General features: G+C 39.2%; 1 protein-coding gene across 1 annotated transcript in view; it reads right to left on the reverse strand.

The window, feature by feature from the left end:
• Positions 1–13,239, reverse strand: part of IPO8 (importin 8) — a 3,293,983-nt gene that overhangs the window by 1,218,454 nt on the left and 2,062,290 nt on the right. Inside the window, exon 16 of the mRNA XM_044088203.1 lies at positions 7,604–7,729. Coding sequence (XP_043944138.1) covers positions 7,604–7,729 — 126 coding nt within the window. The remainder of the gene's footprint in view (positions 1–7,603; positions 7,730–13,239) is intronic.

Raw genomic sequence — 13,239 nt, forward strand, 5'->3', positions numbered from 1 at the left:
ATAAAAGAGTGCTTAAAAATGTATAAGATACACCATACACTGATCAATTACATTACAGCCACTATGAAACAGTGGCAAACCACTTTACAGTTAAGCCATGATAAACAACAAAACATTATTACAGGGATAAAAATCCAAAGGGGGTTATTCCAGGGTGGCTCTGTCACCGCTGCTCTTTTGCCTTTCCCTTAACCATTAAGCTGTGTACTTAACAGATTAGGTCATAGCTACAATTTGGCTTCCAGAAAAAAAAGCAAAGTATGAAGACTTCTCATCTTTTCATGGATGATTTAAAACTGTATAGTTCATTTGGTCTTGATAAATGTGCAAAAGCAACCTTTAAAGCAGAAAAGCTGCAGCACCAAAAAAACATCAGCCTGGGATAGAAATATGATATAAAAAACTTGAGCAAGAGGGACTGTATAAATATTTGGGAATTGATGAAGAATTAAAAATACAACATGAACAGATGCAAATAAAATGTAGTAAGGAATATTTTAGAAGACTAAAATTATTACTGAAAACAGCTCTGACAACTAGGAACAAAATCCAAGCTATAAACCAATTTGCTCTTCCTGTCCTAACTTACAGTTTTGGAGAGACTGACTGGTCCCAAAACGTGTTGGATCGGTTAGGCAGGAAAACAAGGATGCTTCATGCTTATCAAATGATTTAAAAAAATCAGTGTATATCAAGACTATATATTCCCTGATCAGGAGGAGGTATGGTCCTCCTCGAAATTGATTGCATATATATATATATATATATATATATATATATATCTGCAATCGTAGGACTGCATACATAACTGCTGACCTCACAAGACCCAAACGTAGTGAAAGTTTTAAAACTTGAGGAGAATAAGTCTACGATGACTTCCCTGCTTAGTGTAGCAGAAACATATTGGTGTCAAGCAGGAATAAAAATCAAACAAAAAGTAGATAAAAAATCAGGCAGCAACTGAATGTGCCAAAAACAAAAGAAAGAATATAAGGTGAAGGATCAGATGAGAAGGCGAGAAATGTGGAAAATGCATAAATATAGAAAACTCTTGGAACAACCTCAAGTTGACCAGAATCGAATGCGGGAATGGTTAAGGAGAGGTGAATTTAAACCAAAAGATGAAAGATTAATATTGGCGGCTATAGACAGTGGACTACATACACGTTAGTTTACAAAATACACTGAACATGTGGGAGAAACAGATAACTGCAGGTTTTTTAAAACAGAATTGGAAACCAAGAGTAAATATCACTCTCCACAGAGTAAACACTCTTAGCACACACAATCCTGATAAATAAATAAGCAAAACAACCCAGTGCAAGAGCGAAACAAGGCAGCAAATAACATGGAACATTTAACGTGCAAAACAGTCCAATGAAGCATACATATTCAGCAACCAATAATAGGATGCAGGAGCAGCAGAAAAATTCATAAAACAACTTTATTCACCGGCCAAGACAAACGTGGTAAGCGCTTTCACCTAGAAGGCTTCCTCAGACCATGTAATCCCACATTCTAACTATTCATTTAAACAAAATAAGGCACGAAAATCACAAAAATCATTGAAACCCTTAAAGGCATAGCAACCATACACATAAATATAAAAAACATACCCTGAAATTAATATAAAATACATATAGAACACTTCAATGTAAATAAAAATTCTTAAAAAATCTGTGCAAAATTGTGTCTATATATCAAACAGGGCATACATTGTATCTAGTGCAATCACTAATAACTATTAACAATAAACATATAGCAAATAATCCAGACATGTCAAAGTGGCACACCAAATATGGTGTGTCTACTTCAACATCCTGGATTTCAAGAATGGTTTTAATGGTACTTTCTCATTTAACCCTGGATACAAGTCCACTCTAAGTCTAATAATCCATTTGGACTCAAGGGTCTCAGTTCTGTTCCTCAGATCCCCACCCCTAAAATTTGTCATAACCTCATCAAGAACCTTGAAAAGAAAGGTATGTGTATCATCGGTAGCCAGAACATGCTTAGAGAGGGCTTTCACAGTGGATTTAATCCTTATCTGGTACAAATGCTCCCTTATCCTATCCCTCAACCTCCTGTCTGTCTTACCCACATAAAAAAAGCTTGCAGGACGAACAGGAGGCGAGATAAACCACATGCATGGACATACAATCTGCAGACACCTTCACCCTGTGTCTACTACCACATATAGGATGAACAAAACCAATGTCAGTGTCAATTTAATCACAATAATTGCACTGACCACACGGAACAGTCCATATGACCTCATAATTCTTCCATGCTTGTTTAGAATAGCATAACATTTTCTTCAAATTGGGTTTATTCTTATACACGAAGTGTGGCGTAGCACCTACCAATTCTTTCAAATCGGGGTCAACTGTCAGCACACCCCAATGTGACCTAATCACATCCTTTATACTACCCACATATTTAGTGTAAAACAAAGGTACCCAAAAACAATTCCCCAAATCTATCCTATCCTTTGATCTATCAAGTCCACCACTCAGTGAAGCCCCTACCATACCAGAAAAACATGGGACACCACCACCTTCCCTCAACATAGATACCTCACAGAGCCCCTTCTCTAAATCAACATCTCTATAGGCTCTAGCTTTAAATATTTCACACAAATCAGTCAATCCTGATTCAAAACCTTCACTCCTCGGACTATAACAGGAGGTCCTGAGAACTTGGTCCCTAACAATGTTCCCAAACATATAACCAGGGTGCATACTATGCCTATGGAGAAGGGCATTTCTATGACAAGGCTTCCTATACAAACCTGTATTCAGCAACCCAAAGGATAACCTCTCTATATAGACATCCAAGAATGAAATACATGTATCTGAGGACTCATAACTAAAATTCAAAAACGGTGAGAGGGTACTGACTTTATCAATAAAACTTAACTCCTCTGTAGACCCTCTCCATATAAAAAACAAATCATCTACAAAGCGTCTATAAAACAATACCTGCACAACAAACTCATCCAGAGCAAACAAATAGGTTTCCTCCCATGCAGCCATAAAGATGTTGACGTAGCTATTGGCACAAGAAGTGCCCATAGCCATGCCATCCCTCTGTAAATAACATTGTGATCCAAAGCAAAAGATGTTATTTTCCAACACTACTTCCAAAAACACCACCAAAAGATCCACAGCAAAATCACTCAAACCGGACCCTCTCCTCAAATAGTCATGGACCATCAAGATCCCTTCTCTGTTCGGAATCACCGTAAAGGAGACTGAATGTCCATAGTAACCAACAAATACGGGAGATCAACAGATACTCCCTTCATATATTCATATAAATCCAACAAAAACTGTTTAGTATCTTTCAGGATATGAGCTTTTGCATCTACTATCAGACGCAGAAACCTCTCCACATATATCGAAAATGGTTCAGTAGACCACCCTCTACCCACGACAATAGGCCTCATGGGTGGTGAAATACTGTCTTTGTGTATTTTAGGCAGGCCCTGTATCACAGGTATGAGGGGGTCACTGGCCAACAAATACTCATAAAGCTCTTCAGTTATGGCATGACTCTTAAGTAGATCTTCCAACATCTCACTTATCATCTGGACATGAGACCTCACACAGTCAAACGCTATAGCACAATAGAACCTCTGATCCCCTAACATACACTTCATGGATTCATCATAAAAAGGCAGAGTTCATAATCACAACGGCACCTCCCTTGTCAGCTGGTCTGATGACAAGGGAGGTTGTCATTCCTCAACCCCTCCAAAGCTCTTCTCTGGACATAAGTCAAATTCCCTCTCCCTCTTCACCGCCTATCAGTCCTCTTTTCCATATCATAAAGGTCATTCTCAACCATTTTGCTGAAAGCAGCCACAAGGGGTGGAATACTCGGAACATACAAACTCAGTTTCTTGAACTGTTTACTGTCTGAGACATAATTATTATCTCTGAACTCCAACTTGAGGGACAGATTCCTTATAAAAAGTTTAAAATCAACCAGGGTGTAAGTAAGGTCACTAGTACAGCTCAGAATAAAAGTAAGTCCTTTAGACAGAACAACAACATTATAATATTGAAGTAGCGAAAAAAACACTGGAAACATAAGCCACAAAGCATTACAGAAAATGATGAAGTTTATCTCACATGGGATCACTTATTACCAACAGTTCAAAATATTGATGCGAGAAAAACAGACCAGATATGCTCAGAATTAGTCCAAAATGACAAAAAATACACGAACCCACAGACATTGCCAACATCCTAGCTGACAGGTTCAACGCAAACTTCACCCCCCCTCCCCACCAAAAGGGCAAATATCTATCCCAGCAGAGTGCTGCCCCCCCCTGACATCTCAGATGCTCAGGTAAGAGCCGCCCTCTCCAAAGCAAAAAACACAGCATCAATGGGACCAGACGGTGTCCCGGGCTGCGTCCTACATGAACTCCAAGAGCAGCTAAACCCAAACATAAAACTACTGTTCAATCTCAGCCTTACTACAGGATATGTGCCCAAACAGTGGCATACAGCAACAGTGGTCCCTCTCCATAAAGGTGGTGCCTCGACGGATCCTGGAAACTATCGCCCCAAAAGCCTGACTAGCTTGGTCTGCAAAGCTATGGAAAGGATCATCATGGACCTCATAAATAAAGATATTGGGGACCTACAGACACTGGATCCTACCCAGTTCGGTTTTGTTAAGGGCAGATCCTGCCTCTTAAACCTGGTTGATTTCTTTGAAACAGTCACCAAGGTCATTGACGAGGGGAAGGTGGTCCACACAGCCTACCTGGACCTCACAAAAGCCTTCGATACAATACCCCACTCGGGCATTATAGATAAGCTCACCAGCTTAAATATAAACCCCTATGTCACTAGATGGATTGCAAACTGGCTCAAGGACAGAACTCACATGGTTAGAATTGCTGGAGCCATGTCAGACTCCAAACCAGTTACAAGTGGTGTCCCACAAGGCTCAGTCCTGGGACCTCTCTTGTTCGGTATATATTTCTCAGAGGTACAGGCCAACATGGAAGGACTGTGGCTGACCAGGTTCGCAGATGACTGCAAACTGGGCGCCATAATCGACTCTCCAGCCGACACAAGCATCCTCCAAAAGGGCCTCATAGAAACAGATAACTGGTGCCAGAGCCATGGCCTCAAGCTAAATGCCAAAAAGTGTATAGTCATCCCCTTTGGCAAAAACAAAGTGCCCACAAATTACCACATAGGTGGTAATCCATTAAGTACAGAAGAAGTAATTAGGGACCTGGGGACCCAAGTTGATAGCAATCTCTCATTTGACAACCACGTGGCCAAAGTGGTTAGAAAAACATTTTATATAGCCCACCTAATCATGAAGGGATTCACATCTAGATCAGGGAGGTCATCGTGCCTCTTTACTCATCCCTCATCAGGCCCATAATTGAGTACAATGCCCTTTTGGCATGTACCTTACCAGACACCTGCAGCAACTGGAAAGACCCCAAAAGTACCTCACCAAGAGGATCAAAGGGCTCAAACAGATGCCATATGCTGCCCGGTTAAAGAAACTCCAGCTCTACTCAGTGGCATACCGCCTGTTCAGAGGCGATCTGTGCCTGACATATAAAGCCATGTCCAACCCGGAATTAATGGACATGCTGCACCTCAGAAAATCCAAATCCCATCGAGCTACGCTCGAGACTTGAACCTCAGCACTGAAATAAATAGGACATGCTGGAGGGACAGATTCATAACCCAGAGGCTCCCTTCACTCTGGAATAAAATCCCTGTCCAGGTTAGGCAGAGTTACTCATTGACTCTCTTCAAGAGGAATCTTGATGAGTGGATGGGAGATCGTAGGTTTACCACGGGTATCACTTCTGTGTCACTGTTAGACAGAGGCACAGTATACTAACCTCGAAAAAGGGCATAGCAAAATAAATTTAAAATGGGTGGCAAAAGCCAAACACATTCTGGCTAGGCTTATAAATGCCCTAGGGCAGATAGCCTAGTATGAACCTATGAACCTATATAGTAGTCCATGAAAAGAAGACAAAAGTAGCATTGATCATTGAAACTGCTACACCCAGTGACTACAGTGCTTGTACAGAGAGAGACAGTCATAAAATACCAGGATTTGCAGGCAGAAACGAAGGCAATGTGGAAGAAAGATACCCAGATAGTTCCAATAGTAGCACGAGCAACAGCCACATTGTTTACATGACTAATTGTATTTTATTTTTTTCTACAAATTGGTTTTAAACACCATTTTAAATCATTTGAAATTTAAGTGTATATTTTGTTTCCATCATCATACATATATATATATTTTTTTTTTTCTGGTCCTCTTTTTTCCACTTTATTCAAAATGATGGTAATAACAATACTAACTAATTATACAATTATATAGGTTTTTAGGGTTCTTGTACACAGACCTGAAGAAGTCTAGAAGGACGAAAGCGATCTTTGTTAACAATAGGTTATGAAAATAGAAACTGATTTTTACATGCAAAATGTATATGTATATATTTATATATAATTTTTGATCGCAAAATGAACTAAGGTTGATATATTTCCAGCCATGTAGTATATTGCCTTGTATAAAATCACAGACTTAATAATCTACTTAATAATTTGGTTAAATAAGATGTACCATTAAAGTACATCAGGGCTATATATTATTATGATAGCTACTAGGTAGGGCAAGACCAGCTCGAATGTCACACTGATGGGGGAAGGGATGTGAATTTAACATGTGTACCAATAACACTTTGTTTTACAGCACAATAAACCACTCTCATGCCTGATAAAAAGTATATATATATTTAGAAAGCTTGTGAGGAAATTATTACTCTATTTTTGTTTTACTTGGATCGTTTGTCTGTGTACTTAATAAAGAATTTTCGACTGGAAACAGACTGCCTGCCTTGCTTGGATTACTTTCGAATACTTAGTAATGCTGTAGAATTATATATTTTCTATTATTACTTTTTGACTTGACAAGTTTACGTTCGCTACTTCTACTACTATTGTCTGATCTGATTAATATACAGTGATTAACTAGAAATATATGGACTGAAAATCTTCCACACACAGAAGTTTCTTACACTGTTTTGTTTTTAGACCCACTACATTTTAGTGGGTTGTTTTGAGACTTCGGGGATACCACGGAGATTACTTGTTTTTTATAAAAAAGAATTTACAATCGTACTTGATATGTTGCTGATACATGTAACTGTATGAATTGCAGAAGGAGTCAATACTGGGCACACTGTGGGTGCTACAATGAGCACTTCTGGCTAACATCAAACATTGAAACAATGTTAATTTCATGAACTAAAGAATGGGGTTCATTCCCATCATGGTATTAGAAACCCAAAAGACTTGGAAAATTAAAAAAGGTATGGCAGCAGGACATCGAATTAGGCAGTCAAGTGCCGTGAGGCAGCAAGGTTAATAATTCATGCACCATTGTTTCATTCATATACACAAAATTACTAGGATCAATTTGTTTTCACTATACCTTAAGAAATAAACATACTTGAATATTAATCTCCATGATGAAAATGCTAAACCAGACCTAACCAGCAAAACATATCAAAACTTGCTGGTTTTGTGTGATCACTAACCTCTCGGTGGTCCTCAACGACTGTGAGAATAGTGTCAATAGTGTTCAGAATTCCCATGGCCATCTCTGTCTTGTACTCTACCTCCTTATATTCCTCATTCTGGAGAACTCTTCCAAATATCTCTGCCTGACAAAAATCAACATGTATTGGATTAGAATTTAATTTCAATTGTGCACTGTCTACAATTTCTTTTTACTGCAACAAAAAACTTGCAAGTATTGCACATCTATTTCCCCCAAATTACGACTGCAGCCACAAAAAAAATGCAAAAGGGAAATAAAATCGGAGTATCTCTTATTCAACAGGAAATTTACAAGCAATTATGCAAACGTCACCTGCAAAATAAGGAGTCTGAACAAATGTAGTTACTGTACACAGTTCCATGGCATGGATCCATACATTTTTGATATCTTACTTCACAAGTCACAGGAAACTATGTTCAAGATGTGAACAGCTGATGACAAATCGGTTAGCTGACAAAAGACTGATCATATAGAATTGGGTTATACATAGTTACTTAGTGCATCTTCAGTCTTCCAGCCACTGTATTATAACTTGTTGCTACAGACAAGAAGAAAAAAGTACTGGTAGAGACTCAGCATCAGTAAAGCATATCAGTATTAGCTTAGACGGAAAAACTAAGCTGTATCTGGACAGTAAGCCAACAAGTGTTCATTAACATGGGTTTCACTTAGGGTTTTTACTCAACAGCTCAGTTAACAGCTACCAAGTTATAGCTTGCTGCAAGAGGCAATAAGCCAAGATCACTGGTGGAGATCCAGTAATACCACATCATATCAGTGTTAGACCTAATGACAAAAATCAAGCTATATCTGGAGAGTAGGCCACTATGTTCAATACTGTTATCACCACCACTTTGTTCAGGACACCTAAACTCACTCAGTTTGATCTTTTGATACTGTTATCTCCACCACTTTGTCTAGGATACTTTGATAAATTTCCTAGATTTTAAGCCTGGTTGTGCAAAGCGCTGCCTGTTGTCTAGTACAGTACCGATTTTTGTTTGGTTTTTGGCATCTCGGTTCTGAGTATAAGGTACTGGCTCTCCTTATTTTCTTTGTACATATATTATCCCCAGCCTCCATTGAAATGTTTTTTTTTCCAGAGAGACTTCTCTGCTCAATGAACTGCAACTAAATACAGAAGATTATCTTACTCACCAAAAATGGCTGTGTGCCACTCTTACCACATGGCTTCTATATGAAACAGAATTATGGGAGCAAAACACAGCTTAGGGGAAATCAAACAGAAAGAGTCAGGAGAATTCATAATTATCTAATCAGCCAACAACAAAAGACAAATCTGTGATGGCAGACGACATTCCTTTTTCTTCCTAGTCTTACAAGAAGGGGAGGTCTAAACATCATACAGAATAATAAACTATGTGACTGAATCCTCAGTTTGTCCACTAAGAAATATCCAAACAACTAGATATGTAAGGTGAGTGTGCTTGACTGCATGAGACTTTGAAGTAGGTAGATGTCACTGACATTCCTACTTATTCATAAATATTTTTATTACCCTTTCAATCCAACACACTACTTCTAAGTTAATAAAATAACAAGAAATAATACACGCTGGCTAGCATTTTCTTTACCTGAAATTTTTGGCTTCCACATCCTTCCAAGTGACCGGAGGTGCATTTTTTCATCCGTTTCCCCTCATTAAATTATCTTCTCGCCTCTGCTCAATGTGACATGCTTGAAATGAAGGGGTTTATAGTGTACACTTTTTTAAATTGTTTTTTTATTAAACTTTTACAGAAATAAGGCTATAAGAAACAATACAGCACAAGAGAAGAGAAACAAAATAGTTAACATAAATGGACACCTAGTTCCATGCCAGAGGGATGGAGCCCTCACTGTGACCCAAGTGACACGGGTTCAATTAGTGGTCTTGGCAATGGAAGAACCAAACAGGAAGAGGGAGAAGTGGAAGAGCATGGCCCACTCACAATCACTGGGGAGGGCTGTGCACACTCAAAGACTACCCAGGAAGGTATGACTTCACTAGGGGAAACAGACAACACCATCTCCCATGCTTCGCGGGTACGGATGTGGCTGTTTGAAGGAAATTCTCCTTATGTAAGTGAGGGGATGTCTTTCACAGACAAATCATTGCTTGTCCCCTTTCCCAGCACTTTGCTGAGAGAGCAAGGAAATATGGCTGGATAATGAAAAATTATTGAACCACTCCTGATGGTTGAATGAATGACAACTCCTCCTTATTCATCTCTAACCTGGAGCCAAACAATAACAGTTAACATAACTGAAGAAGGAAAGAAATATAATACATTTCCAAGTAAAGTCACTTGAATTAAAAGGCTAATGCAGGATATTAACACAGCAGCAAAGTACTATCATGGTTAGCAATGCTGCCTCACAGCACTGGTTCTCTAGTTCAATTCTTTTATGGGATACCTTTAATGTGGAGTATGCATGTCCTATCTGTCTCATTATGGATTTTTGCCAGGTGTCCCAGCTGCCTTCCACACCCAAAAAATATATGTAGCTGAGCTGGCAGTGCTCCAAATTACCTTTAATTGTGTGCACTGTGACTTTTTTCTTCATCCTGTCATACGCTAACACTGTCAAAGATCAGTTTCTCTGCTTTGTGATCACTGAGTGCACTCACTGAAACTCCAGCGGTCTCACAACCCTAGACTGAATTAGTAACTAACTCAAGAATTAATGAAATGAAATGAATAGCATTAATAATTTACTTAAAAAAAAGAAAACCTGCAAGCTAAGTAGTCACATTTGTTTGTCCGCAATTTCCTCTACCTGAAATGTTTGGTTTCCATATCCTCCCGCAGACCAAAAAAGTGTTAATTAGCTTTAAAATAATAAGTTTTTAAACTGTGTTTAAAACAGTTAAAAGAAATCTATTTCAGCTTTAACTGAACAGCTGCAATACAATAATTTACCATGACAGACTGTATTATCCTACAGAATATGCACTCATCATTAGGTCCTTAGACTGTAATAAATCCCATCAACCCATTTTTTTAAATCAACCCAGAGACAGAATTACTAAACTGCTGCTACTGACAACACACATTACTTAACATTTTCTCTATACCACTACTTATGAAAGAATGGCAACAAAACACATCCACAGCTGACAGTTTATTTATCCTTACAACCTTCTTATTCCACCTTTATGTTTCCTTGCAAAAACTTCCCAGTTCCCACTACATTCCACATACTGTTCCCCCAACTCTAGTATTCCCTTAATGGTGCACAATCCTAGGTGAGGCGTTCATCTCACTGCTTTACATAAGGACTAAAGACAAAATGCAAAGGTAAAACCTACCTAGTGAAACTGCCTTAGAAGAAGATGGCAGTATAGGATCTGCATTACAGTTGCTGGATGCATTAAAACAATTAAAATAAAAAGAGCTACTTTTTAATAGCCTAAAAATAAAAATGTTCTATCAATCGTGTTATCATGCCTGTCAATCTGATGATGCGCATTTGCAGATGGATGTGTTAAGCATTAAAATGCTGAGTAAAAGGTAATAAATTGAATTCAAACATCAAACACCCTAGCAAAACCAATGTTTCATGAATAATGCTATCACCCATTAAAGGAAAACTCCACCCTAAAACTAAAAAATATATATTTTTTCAGTCTATCTTTATTTCCAGACCTATTTTAACACCTAAAAATCACTCAGTGCTTTATTTGTAATTTTAGCCTGTTTACCACAACATGGCTACCGATGGGGCTTGATATAGCAATGTGATCTTCTCCTTCAACCCTTTCTCTTTCCCATAAAGCATTTCAAGTCTTCTTTCTGTGACTTATGCCAGACATAAGGATGTAACTGTGAATTCCCATGCCATTGACATATAATGGGAAATCTGTGACTCACTGTCAGTTTGTATTCCTTCTGTGTTGGCCCTGCTTCTTTTCTGTTGCTAATCACCCTCATTTATGTTTAGCTCAGAGCTTGCTTTACACAATAATTTGAAGTTATCCAGCAGCAGCCAGAGTTGTAACTAAACTGGATGCCTTTGTCCTAGGTGTTCTTTTGTAGCCCAACATGAACTGACAGACCCCTCCTCCCACACTACTGCAGAGATGTTAAAACTGTCACTGCTGCAACTGACAGCTCACAACTGAAAGGAAGGGAGTACCATTTCAAATGTCTTCCCCTCTGCCTGCAGTCTGATTTAGTTATTTTATTTGTTTGGCAGCAGCAGAAATAAGAAGTTATGTACCTACCATAACGTTCCATGTTAGTTGTCTTCTTCTCGCCTTCTTTCTTGCTGGATGGGTTCGGAGCCGATCCTCGGCTCTGACTCGGCCAATACTAAAGCTCGAGAGCTAATTCCTCCGGCTCGAGGCTCCCCTATATCCCACAATGCTAAGCGGTAACTACTCAGATCTCGTTTGATAGCTAGACCAAGCAATTCTAGTCTCCATAGCATGGAGAAGGGTAACCCACCTCTATATAAACCAGAGTGTAAGGTATCCCAGACCTAACAAAAGGGGAAATAGAAGTGGTAGAACATGTGGGAATGAAACTCTTCCAGAGGAAGATCACAAAATGAATTCCTATCGGTCTGTCCAGGCTTGGGGGAAGGAGGGTGGGATGCAAGAAAGAAGGCGAGAAGAAGACAACTAACATGGAATGTTATGGTAGGTACATAACCTCTTAATGTTAAGTTGTCTATCTCGCCTTCATTCTTGCTGGATGGGACTGCGTCCCTAGCACCTTATCCCGGGTGGCCTATCGGAACAGACTCTTGAGAACAGTGGAACCAAAGTTGCCACGGTTTCTGGAGACCATGTCCAATTTGTAATGTGAAATGAAGGTATGAGGAGAAGCCCAAGTGGCTGCTGCACAAATGGAATCTATTGGCAGCCTGTCCTGAAAAGCTACGGATGTAGCTAATGCCCTAGTTGAATGAGCTCTAGGTCTTGAAGGTAGTTTTTGATGTCTGATCTCATAGATGAAGGTGATTGTAGAGGTGAGCCATCTAGAAAGGGAAACTTTAGTAACTGGAAGGCCCAATTTCCCTTCCGCATATGATAGAAAAAGCCGATCAGATTTCCTGAATTGTTTAGTCCTGTCTAAATAATATCTAAGTTGGCGGTGAACATCCAGAAAATGTAGCTTTTGTTCCGACCTGTTGGAATAGTTAATGAAAAAGACGGGGAGATAAATAGTTTGGTTTAGGTTTGTTTGAGAGGAAACCTTAGGTAAAAAGGATGGATTAGCAAGGAGGGATACCCTATCTTTGTGAAACACTAAGTAAGGAAGGCGACTGCACAGAGCATGGAGTTCAGATACCCTTCTCACTGAAGTTATGGCTACTAGAAAAAGTGTCTTCCATGAAAGCAACTTCAGAGAACATGAAGCCACTGGTTCGAAAGGGGGAAGGATTAAGAATGCCAGAACCAAGTTCAAATCCCATTGAGGCGGGGGATCTTTGATTGGAGGTTTGAGAAGAAAAACGCCCCTTAAAAAGGCTTTGCAGAGCTTGTGAGCCATGATGCTAGACTCCGAGACACCTACATGATAATTAGATATAGCAGCCAACTGAACTCTAATGGTAAATGAAGAAGAGCCTAAATGAAACAGTTCTGCTAGAAAGTCTAGAATA

The sequence above is a fragment of the Protopterus annectens genome, chromosome 11.part0 (assembly GCF_019279795.1).
Source record: "Protopterus annectens isolate FY-2018-M chromosome 11.part0, PAN1.0, whole genome shotgun sequence".
Classification (NCBI taxonomy): domain Eukaryota; kingdom Metazoa; phylum Chordata; order Ceratodontiformes; family Protopteridae; genus Protopterus; species Protopterus annectens.